This window comes from Poromitra crassiceps, assembly GCF_964638095.1.
Source record: "Poromitra crassiceps genome assembly, chromosome: 2".
Classification (NCBI taxonomy): domain Eukaryota; kingdom Metazoa; phylum Chordata; class Actinopteri; order Beryciformes; family Melamphaidae; genus Poromitra; species Poromitra crassiceps.
In genome coordinates, this window is record NC_139624.1 from 42,158,533 (window position 1) to 42,179,465 (window position 20,933).

The 20,933-nt window shown below is 44.8% G+C and overlaps 1 protein-coding gene across 2 annotated transcripts in view; it reads left to right on the forward strand.

The window, feature by feature from the left end:
• Nucleotides 1–20,933, forward strand: part of chchd3a (coiled-coil-helix-coiled-coil-helix domain containing 3a) — a 200,953-nt gene that overhangs the window by 133,662 nt on the left and 46,358 nt on the right. Inside the window, exon 7 of one of the 2 annotated variants that reach the window (XM_083632345.1) lies at nt 20,585–20,709. The exons of the other annotated variant lie outside the window; for it this stretch is intronic. Within the exon in view, the coding sequence (XP_083488471.1) occupies nt 20,585–20,590 (6 nt within the window). The 3' untranslated portion in view covers nt 20,591–20,709. Of the gene's footprint in view, nt 1–20,584; nt 20,710–20,933 lie in introns of those variants that run through there. 2 annotated transcript variants of the gene reach the window in all.

Genomic DNA, 20,933 nt, shown 5'->3' on the forward strand with positions numbered 1-20,933 from the left:
TATGGTGGTTAGGATTAGACATTTAGTTGTGATGGTTATGGTGGTTAGGGTTAGACATTTAGTTGTGATGGTTATGGTGGTTAGGCATTTAGTTGTTATGGTTATGGTGGTTAGGGTTAGACATTTAGTTGTGATGGTTATGGTGGTTAGGGTTAGACATTTAGTTGTGATGGTTATGGTGGTTAGGCATTTAGTTGTTATGGTTATGGTGGTTAGGGTTAGACATTTAGTTGTGATGGTTATGGTGGTTAGGGTTAGACATTTAGTTGTGATGGTTATGGTGGTTAGGATTAGACATTTAGTTGTGATGGTTATGGTGGTTAGGATTAGACATTTAGTTGTGATGGTTATGGTGGTTAGGGTTAGACATTTAGTTGTGATGGTTATGGTGGTTAGGCATTTAGTTGTTATGGTTATGGTGGTTAGGGTTAGACATTTAGTTGTGATGGTTATGGTGGTTAGGGTTAGACATTTAGTTGTGATGGTTATGGTGGTTAGGCATTTAGTTGTTATGGTTATGGTGGTTAGGGTTAGACATTTAGTTGTGATGGTTATGGTGGTTAGGGTTAGACATTTAGTTGTGATGGTTATGGTGGTTAGGATTAGACATTTAGTTGTGATGGTTATGGTGGTTAGGATTAGACATTTAGTTGTGATGGTTATGGTGGTTAGGCATTTAGTTGTGATGGTTATGGTGGTTAGGGTTAGACATTTAGTTGTGATGGTTATGGTGGTTAGGGTTAGACATTTAGTTGTGATGGTTATGGTGGTTAGGGTTAGACATTTAGTTGTGATGGTTATGGTGGTTAGGGTTAGACATTTAGTTGTGATGGTTATGGTGGTTAGGATTAGACATTTAGTTGTGATGGTTATGGTGGTTAGGGTTAGACATTTAGTTGTGATGGTTATGGTGGTTAGGCATTTAGTTGTGATGGTTATGGTGGTTAGGGTTAGACATTTAGTTGTGATGGTTATGGTGGTTAGGGTTAGACATTTAGTTGTGATGGTTATGGTGGTTAGGATTAGACATTTAGTTGTGATGGTTATGGTGGTTAGGATTAGACATTTAGTTGTGATGGTTATGGTGGTTAGGGTTAGACATTTAGTTGTGATGGTTATGGTGGTTAGGCATTTAGTTGTGATGGTTATGGTGGTTAGGGTTAGACATTTAGTTGTGATGGTTATGGTGGTTAGGGTTAGACATTTAGTTGTGATGGTTATGGTGGTTAGGGTTAGACATTTAGTTGTGATGGTTATGGTGGTTAGGGTTAGACATTTAGTTGTTATGGTGGTTAGGCATTTAGTTGTGATGGTTATGGTGGTTAGGGTTAGACATTTAGTTGTGATGGTTATGGTGGTTAGGGTTAGACATTTAGTTGTGATGGTTATGGTGGTTAGGGTTAGACATTTAGTTGTGATGGTTATGGTGGTTAGGATTAGACATTTAGTTGTGATGGTTATGGTGGTTAGGATTAGACATTTAGTTGTGATGGTTATGGTGGTTAGGGTTAGGCATTTAGTTGTGATGGTTATGGTGGTTAGGGTTAGACATTTAGTTGTGATGGTTATGGTGGTTAGGATTAGACATTTAGTTGTGATGGTTATGGTGGTTAGGGTTAGACATTTAGTTGTGATGGTTATGGTGGTTAGGGTTAGACATTTAGTTGTGGTGGTTATGGTGGTTAGGCATTTAGTTGTTATGGTGGTTAGGGTTAGACATTTAGTTGTGATGGTTATGGTGGTTAGGGTTAGACATTTAGTTGTGGTGGTTAGGGTTAGGGTTAGACATTTAGTTGTGGTGGTTATGGTGGTTAGGCATTTAGTTGTTATGGTGGTTAGGGTTAGACATTTAGTTGTGATGGTTATGGTGGTTAGGGTTAGACATTTAGTTGTGGTGGTTATGGTGGTTAGGCATTTAGTTGTTATGGTGGTTAGGGTTAGACATTTAGTTGTGATGGTTATGGTGGTTAGGGTTAGACATTTAGTTGTGATGGTTATGGTGGTTAGGGTTAGGGGCTAGGGAATGCATGGATGTCCTCCCTAAGATAGCCATACTGGCTTGTGTGTGTGCATGTGTCTGTGTTTGTAAATCATGCATGCATGCTTTACAAACACAGACATTGCCATGTATACATACATACCGTATTTCCGCTATTAGTGGCCCCTATTCAATTACAGGCCTCTGCTCTAATATAGGACGGGGGCACGGCCAGCGCGGACAAATAAAGGCCCCTCCCTCAATACAGGCCGGGTAAAAAAAAACAAAAAACGAAGGAGCAAAAACTACGGTGAATACGGTACTGTAAATTTCCCATAACACAACGCATCTACCGTGTGACGTAACCGGACGTAACGCAGAGACCAAACGAACCAGACGAAAGTTTGACGTTAAGTTTAGAGAGAGCTTGTGCAATATGCAGCGGAACATTTGGTACAGTGTGATGTGGAATCAGCCCTTCAAGCAGAGCCTGCACGATGCCTACGACGAGTGGATAGCTGGGGACGCAGATAAGCAGTACACAGCTGGAGGTGGAAACCTAAAAGCGCCTGCTCAACGCCTGCTTGTGGACTGGGTGATCGCCGCCTGGGACAAGCTGGACAAGGATCTGATCAGAAAGTCCTTCCAAGTTTGTGGACAGTCTGTGAAAACTGACGGGAGTCAAGACAACCTCATCCACTGCTTCAAGCAGGGACAGCCCTGCGCTGGACGGGAGGCTCTCGCCCAGCTGCGTTAGCGGGACCAGGAGAACAGACAGGCAGCCGAGGATGAGGAAGATGAAGAGGAACTGGTCAACAATGAACTTGTTGTTCTGAATGATGAGGACGCGGAGGATACCGACATACTAGATGAGGAGGAGGAGGATACTGAGTGAGTGAGTGAGTGACCACCAATATTTATTTGCGTTGTTTGGTTTTATGCAATATTTTGCAATAAAAGTCATGAAAATAAAGGAGTATGTCCATGAGAGTTTAATATTAAGAAATAAAGGCCTCACTCGAATACAGGCCTCTGCTCTAATATAGGACGGGGGCTCTCTGCGGCTCAGTAAATAAAGGCCCCGGTTACTATTAGCGGAAATACGGTATGTGCTCTCTCATACACAAGTATACCAACCATAGGGCCTTTTTAGATTCATATATCCTCATTTTATTCTTAGCAACTTTGCATAAGCCATGTTTAGGTTTTTCCTGTTCTGTCACCAGGCTTATGATTTGTCCTTATTGTTTACCTGTACATTATAAAGGTAAAGACAGACAAACACACACACACACACACACACACGAAGAGCTTTTGGCAGCCGCAGTTGTTAGATGAATGTAATCCCACCTCCAGAACTCAGTAGCCTTCTTCCTGGGATGTAGCTGGCCGTTATCAGCCAGCTCTTTCAGACAAGGGTTAGAGCAATGCACAGCCTCTTTCCTGACACACACACACACACACACACACACACACACACATACACGCGCAAACACATACACACGCAAACACATACACACGCAAACACACACACACAAGCAAACACACACACACACACACACACACGCAAACACACACACACACACACACACACACACGCAAAAACACACACACACACACACACACACACACATACACACACGCAAACACACACACACACACACACACACACACATAGATAAGACCTCATGTCTGAATTAATTCATTTAATTTTCTGTACACACAGTCACTCAGTCACTTGGGCTGTGTGACGATCGCCACGTCACGCTATTGATATGAATTATCATTGGTCAGATTAAATATCAGTCATGAACAGCTGGTAAGGTCACATCATTCAGGCACGTTGATTCAGGAGCGTCATTAGCTAGAGTAACTGTCAATTAAAGTCACCCTTTTGAGTGATTGGCTAAGCGTTTGCACGCTAGAGGGTGTGGACTGAACCCTTAACTCAGTGGATGTTTCACCAATTGTTTGTAGCTGTCTGTCTGGACCTCATCAGAGGTTCTCTCTGCTAGTGATGCGCGGGCTACCCAGAACCCGGTCTGGGTTGGCAAATTCTGAAAATATCCGGCTTCTATGACTTCCCAGGGTCCTAAAGGCATCCCTGTTGCATAGGTTGTGTTTACTTTTTAATTCCTGTGACTCTGAATGGTTCCTCCTTCAATTCAGATTCATATTGAAATGGTCTTTAAGAGAGTGTAATACATAATAAATAAAAATAAATAAATAATAATACTAATAATTCCACATGATGCTAAAAAGAAGGCTTCAATCGACGCCGTGATTGCTTATATCGGATCGGCAGATACTGATTCCAGCGATCGGTGATCGGCCCCAAAAATCCTGATCGGAGCATCCCTAATCCTAACACACCCAGGTACCATTGTATGCTTCCTAGAAAATTTGCCAAAAATAGATACCTAGAAAGGTTATGTACGTATCCTACTTGTTTCAGACAGCCTCCATCCATTCATCCATCTTCAACCGCTTATCCGGGATCGGGTCGCGAAGGTAGCCTCAGCTGTTCCAACAGTTTCAGACAGCCTAACACTTAAAAATTACAACTTCCTACCGAGAAATGCTGCCTATATAGGTTGATTCCTTGTGTTTCTGACACCGCCATGGTGTCTGACCCTAAAAGAGAAGACTCTTTAGACTGAGGCTCACACGATACGGAGCCCCGAGGGGAACTTGGTGCACAAGCATGTTTACTATCTCAAAAAGAGTGTATTTTAATATGTCTAGTGACACGGCTGTTCAAAAAAGCTCAAAAATGGGTGCTCCATTACATAGTCTGAATTAACAAGGAAAGATCTTCTGATTCTTCAAGTAAACCTGAGCATGATAACACCTCTGCTCAACCACACACACACACACACACACACACACACACACACACACACACACACACACACACACACAAACCATGCACCTACACCCATTTCCACCATCATCAAATTCCAAACCCTTCCCTCTTTTTCCTGAATAAAAGATAGCAATGATATCTTGAAGCAATAATGCTGCTTGTATAGTTTTGGTTCTCTAGAGCAGTGGTTCCCAACCTTTTTACACCCAGTACCACCTGAGAAATGAGTTGGCTCTCCAAGTACCACCATATGACCGACGTTCAAATACAGTCTATTCAGTCATAAAGATTATTGAAAGATATTCCTTATTCCAGACTGAAATGTTATAACAGAAGTAGAGTATTGGCCAGATTGACATGAACATTTGGACAGTTATTCAGCGGGTATCTTGTATGTTGCGTTCAGGTGCACTGTAGGGCCAAGTACCACCAGCAGGGGGCGCAAGTACCACGGGTGGTACGCGTACCATAGGTTGGGAACCAATGCTCTAGAGAATTATGTATCCAGTCAGCTCTAAGTGGAGCTGACTGGAAGTCTTCTCATACTTCCCAGTCTCACCTGTGCTTAATTGAATGAAATAATCAGTTGAACACATTTTTTCACTGAGTGACCACTGGGTCACTCAGTGAAAAAATGTGTTTTTCTGTATACAGCATGAACAACCTATGCTGTATGCAAGCATAGGTTGTTCCACCATAGAGCTCAACACGTAACATTTCTTGCCCTGGAAGTGAGCTTCCCATTCATTTTCTCCATAGACATTTCAAAAAACCTTATACTGTAGTTTTAAGGCTGGAACCAAGCCACCCTGTGACCTACTGAGTCGTGAGTGACCATAAAACATTTCAGTTGGAGCAAAAACAAAAATGTTATTTTTTATTTTTCCTCCAACTGAAATGGTCACTCACGATTCAGCAGGTCAAGTCAAGTCAAGTCAAGTTTATTTATATAGCCCTAATTCACAAGCATGTCTCAGAGGGCTTCACAGAAAGTATGTCTAGCTGATTCTAGCTGACACAACAGTAACAAGAATATACAGAATAAAGATAACATTTGAACAATTGATAATATAGAAATGAAGAGAGAGCAGAGGAGAGAGCAGGAGAAGGGGGAAGAGCAGGGGGAATGTGAGAGAGTGATGGGGTGGGGAGGGAATGGGAGATGTTGGAGGGTATAGGAGGTGAGGAAGGAGCAAGAGGAGAGAGCAGGAGAGGGGAAGGGGGGGGGGGTGTGGGGGAGAAGAGAGCAGGGGGAGGGAGGAGGTGGGGAGAGAATGAGAAATATAGACGCACATCTTGCAAACGGACATATGTCAATTTCTTAGCAACCAAACTATGCCTAATTTAATTGGCTGCAAGCCTTTAGTAGTGAGTCCTTTTGCCAAATAAGCACATGTTCACATATAGACCTTATGGGTGCCTTGCTTTAGGGAAGAGTGGGTGCCATGCTTTGAATAGTGGCGAAATACTAAGAGCATGGGTGCCATGCTTTAAATAGTGGCGGAATATTGGAGGGGATAGAGTGGGTGCCATGCTTTGGAGTAGAATGTGTACTATGCTTTAGAGTAGTGGGGGAAGGGGGGAAGAGGAAGAACACCGGGAAGAGGAGAAAGCAGGAGAGTGGAGGAGGGAGGGAGAGCGGGGGGATGTGAGGGAGGAGAGGGGGGAGGTGGGGAGAAAATAGGAGAGAACAGAGGAGGAGAGATGAGGGTGCAGGGGAGGGAGAGCCAGGGTAGAGGTAGGGTCTAGGGTTGGGGGAGGGGAGGGAGTAGGATACGGGCCCGGATTAGGGCGAGGGTGGGGAGAAATGGGAAATGTGGAGGAGGAGAGAACAGAGAAGGAGAGGTGGGAGGGTGCAGGGGAGGGAGAGCAGGGGGAATGTGAGAGGGGGGAGAGGACAGAGAGGAGGAGAGAACAGAGAAGGAGAGGTGGGAGGGTGCAGGGGAAGGAGAGCAGGGGGAATGTGAGAGAGGGGAGAGGACAGAGAGGAGGAGAGAACAGAGAAGGAGAGGTGGGAGGGTGCAGGGGAAGGAGAGCAGGGGGAATGTGAGAGAGGGGAGAGGACAGAGAGGAGGAGAGAACAGAGAAGGAGAGGTGGGAGGGTGCAGGGGAAGGAGAGCAGGGGGAATGTGAGAGAGGGGAGAGCAGGAAGTGGCAGGGATTCAGGAAAATAGGGGAGAAGAGGAGAAGGAGCAGAGGGGGGGGAGAAGGAGGAGAGAGCAGGAGAAGGGAGGGGGGGGCGGTGGGATGTGGGGGAGGAAAGAGCATAGAAAGAGAGGAGGTGGGGGGGGGAGTGGGAAATGTGGGAGAGGGGAGAACAGGAAGGGGGAAGAAGGGAAGAAGCGGGGGAAGGGGGAAAGAGAGGGGGGGGAGAAGATCAGACAACTGACTACTCTAAGCATTAACCAGAGCTAACTGGGACATAGTATCTAGCTAATCTACAGCCTAATCTGGCCTATCCTACTCTGCTCTAGTCTGATCTTTGCCTGAACACTATAACAGGTCAGCCTTAGGCTGTAGCTAATCTATCGCCTACCTAAGCTGTTCTAAACCAACCGGCAGCCCTCGACCAGTGATGAAGAGCACCAATGCCCCCCGCCCCGGCCCCCGCCCACATAAGGCGTGGGAGAGAAGGCCAGGCCGGGGCACAGCGGCGTCCCCTCACCCCCAGTGAACGCAAGAAAACTTTTCCACCATATGGTGGCAATCCACACATGGATCGCCACATGGATTGCCTCAGTGACTTGGCTGAGGAGGAACCTTGTGAGGTCGTTGTGCTCCACGCGACCCGCTCCCCCAGCCCCCAGCCACCAGCATAGTGACTGAGAACAGGTCTGAGAGCAGGCCACGCGGGGGATGGGCCCACCCAGGCCACAGCAACGGACCCCCATCCGGACCCTCCGAGACAGGCCGAGAGATGCCGGGCTAAACCATGTACAGAGTTTCCAATAATGAAACTCTGTAAATGGTTTATTATGGAAATAAAATTGACAAGAGAACAGAAAATTGAAAATGTAAAAAGGAGTCCAACAGAAGGGATATAAAAATGTAGTTTTTAAATTATCCTAAGATCAGGGAAGGGAGTTGAAAATCTAAAAAGTAGAGTCCAAAAAGAAATAGAAAATGTAGTCTTTAAGTGTTCGTAGGTTTAGAGAATACTAGTTAATTAGCTAGGTGAAAAAAGGGGTAACAAGATTGGGAGTTCCATGAGGATGATCTGAGGAATCCATGAGTCCGCGTTGGTGACATGGATTAAGAGGAGGGGAGGGGAGGATAGGAGTCGGATGTGATGATTAAGAGGAGGGGAGGATAGGAGTTGGAGGTGATGATGAGGCCGGGGGGGGGGGGGGGGGGCTGGGGGGGGTGCCCCCCCCCTTCCCTTAGGCAGGCAGGTGACCAGGATGATGAGGATAGGGGTCGGTGATGGTGATGAGCCCGGGGTGTCAGACAATAGAAGGAGTAGTGGGTAGATGGCCTAGAGTGACGACAGGTGGCTAGGGCGATGACGGCCGGACCTAGGGCTGCAGCGGCGGGGTGTACGTCAGGCCAATGAAGGACACCTGAGGGGGAGAGAGAGAAGAGAGCGGGGGAATCTGCGCAGAGGTGGAACTAACTCTATAGACAACAATAAAATTAGGTAAAATCAAAATTTATCAGGATTATTTAGGATGACTAATACTATACTGCTAATTCAGGTCTAGGTAGTCTAGGTCTAAGTTTAGACTGATACTGCTGGCTTGTGATAGCCCACTCAGCAGTTCAGGACTAAGTTTATTCACCAGCTATTAGATTTTCTATCTGAGCTACTGGATCGGCTGATGCCATATTATTAAATTAGGTCAAGTCTAAGTTTATACTGATACTGCTGGCTTGAGATAGCCCGCTCAGCAGTTCAGGACTAAGTTTATTCACCAGCTATTTGATTTTATATCTGAGCTACTGGATCGGCTGATGCCATATTATTAAATTAGGTCAAGTCTAAGTTTATACTGATACTGCTGGCTTGAGATAGCCCGCTCAGCAGTTCAGGACTAAGTTTATTCACCAGCTATTTGATTTTATATCCGAGCTACTGGATCGGCTGATGCCATATTATTAAATTAGGTCAAGTCTAAGTTTATACTGATACTGCTGGCTTGTGATAGCCCGCTCAGCAGTTCAGGACTAAGTTTATTCACCAGCTATTTGATTTTATATCTGAGCTACTGGATCGGCTGATGCCATATTATTAAATTAGGTCAAGTCTAAGTTTATACTGAATGATACTGCTGGCTTGAGATAGCCCGCTCAGCAGTTCAGGACTAAGTTTATACACCAGCTATTTGATTTTATATCTGAGCTACTGGATCGGCTGATGCCATATTATTAAATTAGGTCAAGTCTAAGTTTATACTGATACTGCTGGCTTGAGATAGCCCGCTCAGCAGTTCAGGACTAAGTTTATTCACCAGCTATTAGATTTTCTATCTAAGCTACTGGGTCGACTGATGCCATATTATTAAATTAGGTCAAGTCTAAGTTTATACTGATACTGCTGGCTTGTGATAGCCCGCTCAGCAGTTCAGGACTAAGTTTATTCACCAGCTAATAGATTTTCTATCTAGGCTACTGGGTCGACTGATGCCATATTATTAAATTAGGTCAAGTCTAAGTTTATACTGATATTGCTGGCTTGAGACAGCCCGCTCAGCAATTCAGGATTGTATGTACTCAAGAGCTAATAAATATTTCTAGAGAATGACATCATCAAACATAACCATCAAGCACAACCAAATGATTGGGAGAATAAATGGGTTTTGAGTCTAGTTTTGAAGATTTCAATGGAGCCAGCTTCCCTAACTGACAGAGGAAGCTGGTTCCAGAGATGTGGAGCACGGTAAGAAAATGCTCTGCTACCTGCTGATTTTTTCTTAATTTTAGGGACGGTAAGATAATTACCGTCCTGTGAGCGGAGAGTACGCGTGGGAACATAAGGAATGATTAGCTCAGATAAGTACGGAGGTGCGAGCCCGTGCAAAGATTTATAGGTTAACAGAAGCACCTTAAAGTCTGATCTGGCCTGAATTGGGAGCCAGTGGAGGGAGATTAAGACCGGAGTTATATGATCAAACTTCTTAGTTCTAGTTAGAATTCTAGCAGCGGCGTTTTGCACGAGTTGTAATTTATTTGTGCTACAAAGTGGAAGGCCAGAGAATAAGACATTACAGTAGTCGAGTCTAGATGAAACAAAGGCGTGTATTAAGGTTTCGGCATCCGTTGCATTTAGCAAGGGACGGATCTTTGAGATATTGCGAAGATGAAAGAAAGCTATTTTAGTGATATCCTTAACCCATTGATACCTGATGCAGCATTTGTGTGTGTATCCCTTTAAGACCGTAGAGGGATACACACACAAATGCTGCATCAGGTATCAATGGGTTAATGTGAGCATCGAATGACAGAGTAGGATCAAAGGTAACACCTAGGTTTTTCACCTTTGAGTTTGGAGTAAGGTCACAGGTTGGCTTGGTTCCAGCCTTAAAACTTGCTATATAAGGATTTTACAAAATGTCTATGGAGAAAATGAATGGGAAGCTCACTCCTCCGGCAAACGATGTCACGTGACTGTTGAGCTCTATTGTAGTGATGGTAAGCCACTGCTTCTAGCCCAGCTTTTCCATGTGAAAGTTTCAAAATATTGGTATAAGTCTTTCTTTCCTTCTTGGAGAAGTCATCTCCAGTTGTGTTCAGCACAGCAAGCTGTGCAACAATTAGATTGCAACTCTGGTTGGCAACCACGACTTGTCTTGCCCTCCTAAACAAAAGAGAAAATTCTGCTTAGTCAATGCTGTCTCTGCAGGACAGGCTTAATAATAATGTAGCAGCCCCTTTACTTTACGTAAGACTCATTTTCACCAACACTGCAGAACCGTCATGTCAGCCGTGGTGGGGTTTCTCCCCATCCCTGCCCTCCTGCTCGGCAGCAGATAAGAGAGCCAAGCCATCAGTATGGGGACTTATTTGTTTTACTCATTAAAAATTGGGAATTTCTTCTCTGAATTGCTGGAGCCTGTGTCTGGGTGCAGCTTATATCTTCTCCATATCGCTGGAGTGTTTTAGCAATAATGACTTCATTTGTCTATGACACCCCCCACCAGCATTTTTGTTTGGCTCCGGATGAGCAAAAAACTAAGTAGAGTATAGTATAAGAGAAAAATGAACAGAAGCACTACTGTATATTTTATTCCTGAAGTGGTCCCTATGTGATTGCATATGGGAGTATAAGCAGTTATTTCCTGTAACTAGACAATTCTGTTCATCCAATGAGAAAGAATTGCTTGGAACTAATCAAAAACATCTATTGGTCAAACTTATATCGAGGTAAGTAGAATTCATTTTTGGGCGAGCGAGTAATGCTTTCAGCCAAGTGTGGTCTCTCTTCTCTGGGCTAATAAAACCCAGAAGGTCAGGGCTACTCTCTAAATCAGTTTGGGGAACGGCAGGAAATCACAATTTGAGACCACTCAGTAATCACACACAATAGTACCCCCACAAATTGCTCTGTTCGATGGTGTGTGTGTGTGTGTGTGTGCGTGTGTGCGTGTGTGCGCGCGCGCATCAATATATCTTTCTAACCACAAGGATAGGTGTAGATGTATTTGACTGTGTGTGTGCAGGTGTGTGTGTGTGTAAGCATGATCTTGTGTGAGTGTGTATTGTGGCAGCTCCTGCAATCACTGTCACATATGGCCTTTTGTGCTCCCAGTCGGATTAGAGTGCTGATTAGTGCCAGCTCCGCCATTTAGGCAGGTATTATTACCTTACACTGAGTTTTCAAGACAAACACACATCTCTCTCTCTCTCTCTCTCTGTCTGTCTGTCTTCCAATGGCTCAATCTCAACATCCAGGAGAACTCTGACTCTTGCTTCTCTAGCATTCCCAAAAATCATTTTTTTATCTGCAAATGAGCTTCTCTTTGAAATAATTGTCCTTGGCCAATTTTCCCCCCTGCTGCCCCGGTCGCTGCTCCACCCTCTGCCCATCTTGGGAGAGCCGTAGACTAGCACCATGCTTCCTCCGACACATGCGCAGTTGCCAGCCGCTTCTTTTCACCTGACAGCAGGGACCTTCACTGGCAGGACATAGCTGCTACATCGTAGCACATGAGAGGATCACGCTATTCCCACCAGTTCCCTTCCACCCTGAGCAGGTGCCCCGACCAATCAGAGGAGGTGCTAGTGCAGCGACTAGGACACATACCCTCAATCCGGCTTCCCACCCGCAGACACAGCCAATCGTGCCTGTATGGACACCTGACCAAGCAGGAGGTAGCATGGGGCGCGAACCTGCGACCCTCGTGTTAGTAGGCAGGGAATCTACCGCTACACCACCTGGCCCCTTCAGTTTCTTTTACTGAAAATGACTTGAGTCAAGGCCAAGAGGCACACTGCATGTGCTTGCAAGTTAACTCTTAAACGGGTGCACTCTTCTATAGCTTATTTTACATACAAATTACTATTAGCCTGAGGGACAATTATAAATGGCAGTCCAAATCAAGACAAATCCTCAAATCGCTATCAGACCCTCTGTCAGCATTGTCATGTCCCATCTCTTTATAGCTCTATAACACATGACTATTGATCTCCTCAGCAGCTCTGTTCATTCCCATTGATCTAATCTGAACTATGATGAATGTTCTCCCGACTGGGAGGTGAAGTCTGACCAGAGAAGACCGGACACCACAGTGCCTAGTGTCGCAGTAATTGACGCAGCATTGGTTAAGTGTTTGGTTTACAGTAAATGAGCTGTTCCTGGGTTACCTCTTCAGTGATTCTGTGTGCTTTAGTTTCCGCAGTGCAAATTCTTAGCTGAGAACACACATTTATTGTTGCACTTCAACAATATATATATATAATATACAGATGTTTACGTTTAGTGAGCTTCAGGTCGAAATGTGCACTACAATGAAGCCTTACAGTCTCTATCATGCAACCTCAGGCCTTGGCTAAGACGTAACCCAAGGATACATTTATCCCATTTTACACCGTATCCGTTAGCCTACAGCTACGTTTTAGAATTCCATTGTCAGCCCTGAAAAGTCTGGGTTAACGCTTTTCCAGAGCAGGGCCAGGAGCAGGGCCAGCTACAGTAGCTCTGGGCTAAAATAAGGTTAGCCCTCTCCTGAAGGTGTGAAATTTGAATGTGAGAACAATCTAGATCAGGCCTCATTTCCCAATAATTTCCCACCTACGAAGGTGCATTCTTTACTAGGGCTGTCCCGGCGAGTCGACGTAATCGATGACGTCGACTACGTAATTACGTCGACGCACGCTACGTGCCTCGACGCGTCACGATCGTCACAAAACAAAAATAGTGTGGCTAATGTTAGCGGCTAACTGTTACTTGTCGTTATTTTACATGGCAGTAAAATGCCACTGAATGACCAAATTGATTTAACTTTTAACCTTTCCACTTTCCATACGGACCCCCAGCATTGGTTAGTTGTTAACGTCGTGACTATATTTATAACGTTATAACGTACTCCGGTTTGCGGTTTATAATTGAGGGCTGAATACAGCTGTGCTGTCACTCTGGCTGTATTCAGACCCTAGTTATAAACTGGAAACCGGAGTACGTTATAAACGTTATAAATATAGTCACGTTATAAACAACTAACCAATGCTGTGGGTCCGTATGGAAAGAAGTGGAAATCGAAATGGTTAAAAGTTAAATCAAGTTGGTCATTCAGTGGCGTTTTACTGCCATTTAAAGTAACGACAAGTAACAGTTAGCCGCTAACATTAGCCACACTACAGCCGATTACCCATCAGCGCAGCGTCATTTGACGTCAACACACTCTTCTAAACAGGTCGCATGCCACATTCCAGTGGGCATTCCCATGCTTTCACATGGACGCGCATCGCTACGACCGGCCGTAGTTAAGACCAGATGTGCCCTGTTGGTGCAACAGGCGTAAGTGCACTCTGAAGACTGGTGGTCTTAACCGACGTAGAATGAATGAATGAATGAATGAATGAATGAATGAATGGTTTATTTCGAACATTAACATAAAAGACAATATAAAAAATAATAAGTATAATAATAATACACAATACATTAAAAAAAAATTAAAACAAAAAAAGGAAAAAACAATAATGTACAATATTAATCATAATTGCAATACAAATAACAGTATTTGTTCGAAAAGGAGTAGGAAGGAAGCCTCTGCTTATCTGGTCCTACCCCTATTTAATTCCAAAATAAACTTAAATCAGGTCTCTGTCAACATTCTATTTGATTACTTTTCATAATTTCTTATTTCCCTTTTAACACATTCACTGCCAACAGTTTTTTCAATACAGTAGGTAGCTTCTGCCAAGGTTTTTTTTGAGGATTCTGGCTCATCTTTCAAGAGCCGAGGATTATTTTCTGCTAGGACTTTGTGAACACAAAATATCTCAAAAGAACTAATAGAATGTGTGCTTTCTCTGTCTAAAAGAGTTAGTTTTTATCATGTTCTGTTATGTAGGCATTAGCAGTTGAATACAGCATGGTTTCAGCGTCTGAGAAGGAAAGCTGAGAAAAATGCATTTTTGTGAAATTCGATAGAACAGGCAGAACAGTCACTTTAACCATTTATTTTTGGCATCAGTGAGACAACAATAGTTCTGAACAGTAATTTCCTCCATAACAGCACCCCCACCCCCCTCTCCTTCAAACTCCTCCCTCCGTGGGTGTGTCTCTGGTGGCTGCAGCGTGTGTCACAAGCGAGTCTCTGCTGCCTGTCTGTGCTGCCTGGCGTCCCCTCGTCGGGCGAGTCTGGATCGGGCTCGTTCGTTTCTTGGGGTTTCGGTTGAGAGCTGGGATGAAGCTGCGTGCGATTCTGGGCTTTATGCTGCGTGTTTCAAAGTGTGTTGCACCCAGAGTCTATTTTTGGAATCCCCCACCGTTGTGCGCCAGCTCCCAGTGCGAAAGCATTTTCGCCAAACCATTCTATGAGAATGGTTTCCTCACGCGTTTTCCTGCTGTTTTTGCTCGGCTTTCTCTAGTCTGGAGAGCACTGTTGCCACTTAGTGGGTCGGTAAAATAGGTTATACACATTCAATAGCTCCCATATTTTTATAGGAGATGTAAAAGGGTTTGATCCACGTCCCACCGTCAAAAAAAATAAAAAATCTTTTGACGAGTTAACTCGTCGACGGCAGTCAACCGTTTTTTTTTTTTTGACGAGTCAACTCGTCGACGGCAGTGAACGTGTTAACCTGGGCCATAATGTACCCTATTACCATGTGCCCTCACCCCCCCCCCCCCCCGCCGCCTCCTCTTCTCTGTATCCCTCAATCATAATATTTTTAAACTTTTTCTTAAACAGTATAATAGTTCTACTTTGTTTTATTTCATCATCCAAACTGTTCCACAGAGTCACTCCACCAAATGAAATGCTCATGCTCTTCAAATTTGTACGAACATAGCGTTTCTCAAAATTATTTTTCCCTCTTAAATTATACCCACATTCTTTGTCCTTGAATAACTTTTGAATGTTACAGGGGAGTAAATGATTCTTTGCTTTGTACATTGTTTGAGCAGTTTTGAACTTGACAAGATCCATAAACTTGAGGCACTTGGAATTCAGAAATAATATATTTGTATGTTCCCTGTACCCAACATGATGTACAATTCTCAATGCTCTTTTTTGGAGTATACATAATGGTTGTAAAGTTGTTTTATAGGCATTCCCCCAAACCTCCAGACAGTAAGTCAAATACGGCAGTACAAGTGAACAATATAAAATGTACAACACCCTTTGTTCCAGTATATGTTTGGCTTTCCCCAACACGGCAATGCTCCTTGATAGTTTGGATCTTATATATTTTACCTGTGGCTTCCAAGAAACTTTACAGTCTAGTATTACCCCTAGAAATTTTATTTCGTATACCCGCTCAATATCTACCTGGTCCACAACCAGTTGCACTCTTGTGTCTATTTTACGATTACCGAAAATCATTAATTTGGTTTTATTCAAATTCAATGATAATCTATTTACATCAAACCATGTTTTTAATTTATTCATTTCAATTTTAGCCATCGCTAAGAGCTGCTCTAAATTATCTAAATAATTTTGATACTTTATCATTATATATAAAATAAACAATATTGGACCAAGTACTGACCCCTGCGGGACTCCACATATAATGTCTAAGCATGATGATTTGTGATCTCCCAACTGTACAAATTGTTACCTGTTGCTGATATAGCTTTTTAACCACTTAAGCCCCACTCCTCTGATCCCATACCTTTCCATTTTACTAAGCAATATATCATGATTACGACGTGATTATGACGTAGGAGTTACGACCAGGCATAGTAAAGACCAGTTGGTGCAACCGATGTTGGGTGTGGATGCTACAGACACAGTCTTATGTCTGGATGATGTGTGACCATCTTACATGGAGCATTTTGTCTTTCTCCAAAATTAAGAGCACTGTTACTGAAAATTGCACACCATTGTACTGTAAGATGATGATTTTATGTTGGACTGCTGTCTGCTGCTAAACTCAGTTGACATTGCACAAGGTTTTTGGTATTCCTCCTGAAAGTGACTTGCATTTTATTTATTCTACTATTTTATTTTGAATTGCACTATATTCATTTTATTTGAGGACAAGCTCTTGCTTTATTTTTATTTGAGAGATTTTATGTTGGACTGTTAAAGCAGCTACGAGCAAGATTTTCGATTGTTAGTCTAAATGTAATATCGATGCATCACATCTTACCTCTAATAGTAGACGAGACCAATGCAGAGTACCGGTAGTCTCGCTTGAACCCCGAGTGAATCGGCCAGTGTTGTCTCTGTCTGGGGCCGGGGCAGATCAGGAAGGGAAATTAAACGGTTTGCGGCAGCCACTTCGGCCATAACCACAGAATAACAAAATTACTTAAAAAAAAACTGTTAGAATATAACGAGAGATCTTCGCGAGAGTAGCAAGCCCCTGCATGGCGTTCTCCTTGTTTATGGTCTGTTGCTAGGCAGAGCGAAACGGCGGAAGGCAGGCAGCTGCCGTAAACCGTTTCGTTTCACTTCTGGGTTTATCCGGCCCGCCGGTAGACAGATAGAGAGAGAGAGCCTGGTGACGCCAGGTTAGTAGACAGACACAGACTCTATAATCATCAAGAGAGCAATCTCCGATTCACACGGCTTTGGTCTCAGCTACTATTATAGGTAAGATGTGATGCATCAATATTGTAATTATACTGTTTAATACTGTTTAAAAATCTTGCTCGTAGCTGCTTTAAAGAGAATGAGATGGTTAAATAAAATACTGAAATTGAGTTTCAGTTTTTGGTTATTTATTTGTTTTGGGTAAATTTATTGTTATATAATAAAAAAATGAAATAAAAAATAATCGTTAGATTAAAGCAGCTACGAGCAACTTTTTCGATTGTTATTAAACAGTATAAATTTAATATCAATGCATCACATCTTACCTCTAATAGTAGACGAGACCAACGCAGAGTAGTCTCGCTTGAAGCCCGAGTGAATCGGCCAGTGTTAGTCTGTCTGTGGCCAGGGAAGATCAGGAAGTGAAATGAAACGGTTTGCAGCAGCCACTTCGGCCATAACCACAAAATAACTTCCAAAAACCTGTTAGAATACAACGAGAGATGTTCGCGAGAGTATGCGTGGCGTTCACATTGTTTATGCTATGTTGCTAGGCAGCGCGAACGGGTGAAGGCAGGCAGCTGCGTTTCACTTCCGGGTTTCACTTCCGCGTTTATCCGGTCCGGCGGTAAGGAGAGAGAGAGAGAGAGCCCCCTGTTGACGCGAGTTTAGACAGACACAGACTTAATAATCATCTAAGGGAGCAATCTCCGATTCACACGGCTTTGGTCTCAGCTACTATTATAGGTAAGATGTGATGCATCAATATTGTAATTATACTGTTTAATAACAATCGAAAAAGTTGCTCGTAGCTGCTTTAATCGACTAATCGAAAAAATAATCGTTAGATTAATCGATAAGAAAATAATCGTTTGGGACAGCCCTATCTTTACCTTCGCGTGTTTCTCAAAGCAGCTCTTCACAAACACCTCACAAACTCAAGAGGCTTTGTCAGAAGGATACTACGAACATCTTAGCCTAAAGGCCCAATAATGCTCAAAGTTAAATATGGATCTGCATACGGATGTAGTAGCTTTCTGTCCCTACTCATTCATCATACACATTTCATTTCTACGTCCTACGTCACTACGTCACTGTGTTTGTGTTTGTCGGAGAGTACTGCTGGCGTCGTGTGTGGCTGCCGCTTCTTCGTCTGTCTGTTTGTCTTTTCCCTGTTTTGTAACGTTACTTTATTCTTTTATCGACTTTTGTTTTGCTTTCCCTATACCGTTTTCGTCTCTGTCCGACTTGTCTCACTGTCTCCCTACCCCCCCTGCCTACGCTCCTCTGCTAACCGGCTGTTAGCTCCACCTGGCTAGCCGGCTAGCTAACGTCTGGTGAGCTGCCCTCGGCTCTGTCCCTAATTTCTCCGCTCGTATTTCTCACCCCGACTCTTTCCCTCCACTCTTTCGGACTACCATTATCCTTACCTCACTCACTGGACCCTCCGGACACCACTCTCCCTGGCCTCATTCATCACAAACTCATCTGTACCGTGAGTAGCAACGTAACGCTTGCCCGTGCTAACGTTACTTTCACCCCACTTTCCCACCCCTCTGCTGCCATTATGGGTCCCGCATTCAACTTTCTCATGCTCCTACTCACCCTACCCCCTGTTTTACTCCATGCTACTCCCTACCTGTTTTTCCCTCAGCCCAGCTTCCCCCCTCATATCCATTACTCTTCCCATGAACTCCTGCTTCTTAATAATAACTACAGGCTACAACATGATGCACTCATCCCCACTCGCTCTGCTGGCATCCTCCGCCGCCGCCGCTATCTCCACCGCAGCCCCAGACACCCCCCCCATCCTCATTCCTCCACTATCTCCAACATCCATCCGGTCTCCTACATCCATACAATTAGCTCCCACCGTCCCCCCTCCACTGTAACATCCCGCACTGTCAACCTCGACAACCTCCGACCTCTCCTGTTTGCTCCCATTACTCCACCCTCCCATCCAACCACTTTTGCCCTCCTCAACACCCGATCACTCAACAATAAAGCCCCCCTCCTGCATGAACTGGTACTGGACAACTCACTTGATTTTCTCCTCCTCACTGAAACCTGGCAACAACCTGATGACTTCTTCTCCCTCAACCAATCATCCCCCCCTGGCTTTAATTACATTTCTAAACCCCGCCCCTCCCACCGTGGAGGTGGCCTTGCAGTGATATTCAACCAGAACTTTCGGACTTCAGAACTCATCCTCCCCACTGTCTCCTCATTTGAATCACTTGCCTTCAAAACCTGCTTCTCACTGACTGTTATTCTCATCTACCGGCCCCCCAAACCAAACCCATCCTTTTTATCTGATCTGTCTGAACTTCTCACAATTGCCTCATCCCTCTCCTCCCGTCTACTGCTCCTTGGCGACTTCAACATTCACATCGACTCACCGACCTCCAAGTTTACTTCTGAATTCACCACCTTACTGGACAACTTCAACCTCACCCAGCACGTCACTTTCCCCACCCATGTCAAAGGCCACATCCTCGACCTCGTCTGCTCCCTCAATCAACCAGTTCACAACATCCATCCGTCCCCATTCCCTCTGTCAGACCATAGCATCATCCAGTTCACTGTCCCATCCCCAACCCCACGTCCACAGATCCTCAGGCAAATCACCTTCCGGAAAATAAAATCCATTGACCCCCTCCAACTCTCCGATCTGATCTCCAACACTCTCCCCCAGGAACCTCCCCCCACCTCACCTGACGATCTCACCAACAACCTCAACAACACACTATCTGCTTCCCTCAACCTGCTGGCCCCTCTCAAAACAAAAACTGTCTCCTTCACCACCTCGGCACCCTGGTTCACACCTCAACTCCGCACACTCAAACAGACCGGCCGCCAATTGGAAAGACTCATCAAGAAAACACCACTCACCGTTCACCTCAAAGCCTACAAACTCCACCTCTCAACCTACAAAGATGCCCTCACTGCCGCCAAGTCTGCCTATTTCTCCTCCATCATCAACGACCCCAGCCGTAATCCCAAAACCCTCTTTTCCACCGTCAACAGCCTCCTCAAGCCCCGTACCGATGCCTTCCCTACCTCCTCATCTGAGCAATGCACTGCCTTCCTTCAATTCTTTGCTGACAAAATCACCACCATCTACCAATCACTGTCCCCTCTGTCCCCCCCCAGCTGCCCCTACCCCTGCTTCTCTCCTCTCCATCCCGCTTGCCTTTCCTAGCCTCCCCCCCACTGCCGTCTTTCCCGGTTCACCCCTGTCACTGCCTCCACCGTCTCCAAACTCATCAGCTCATCCAAACCCACAACCTGCTCCCTTGACCCCCTCCCCACCCCCCTTTTTAAATCATGCCTTCCTGTCATCTGCCCCTACCTCACAAACCTCTTCAACTCCTCACTCTCCCATGGCACTGTCCCCTCTGCTTTCAAAACTGCTGCTGTCACTCCCATCCTGAAGAAACCCGGTCTTGACCCATCCTGCCTCAATCACTACCGGCCTATCTCCAACCTCCCCTTCCTCTCAAAAACCCTGGAACGCATAGTAGCCACCCAACTTCAACACCACCTGCACTCCAATGATTTATTCGAACCCCTCCAATCTGGTTTCCGCCCCCTCCACAGCACTGAAACAGCACTCATCAAAGTCTTCAACGACCTCCTCACCTCTGCCGACTCCGGATCCCTCACCATCCTCATCCTCCTCGACCTGAGTGCAGCCTTCGATACCGTGAACCATAACATCCTGCTCTCCAGACTGGAAGATCTCGGTATCGAAGGTACTGCACTCAGGTGGATTCACTCCTACCTCTCCAACCGTTCTCAATTCATTTCCCTACACAACCACTCCTCTGCTCCCCTATAGTCTCACATGGTGTCCCCCAAGGTTCTGTACTCGGTCCATTTCTGTTCATCACTTACATCCTCCCCCTCGGTCAGATCCTCCGTCACTTCAACCTGGACTTTCACTGTT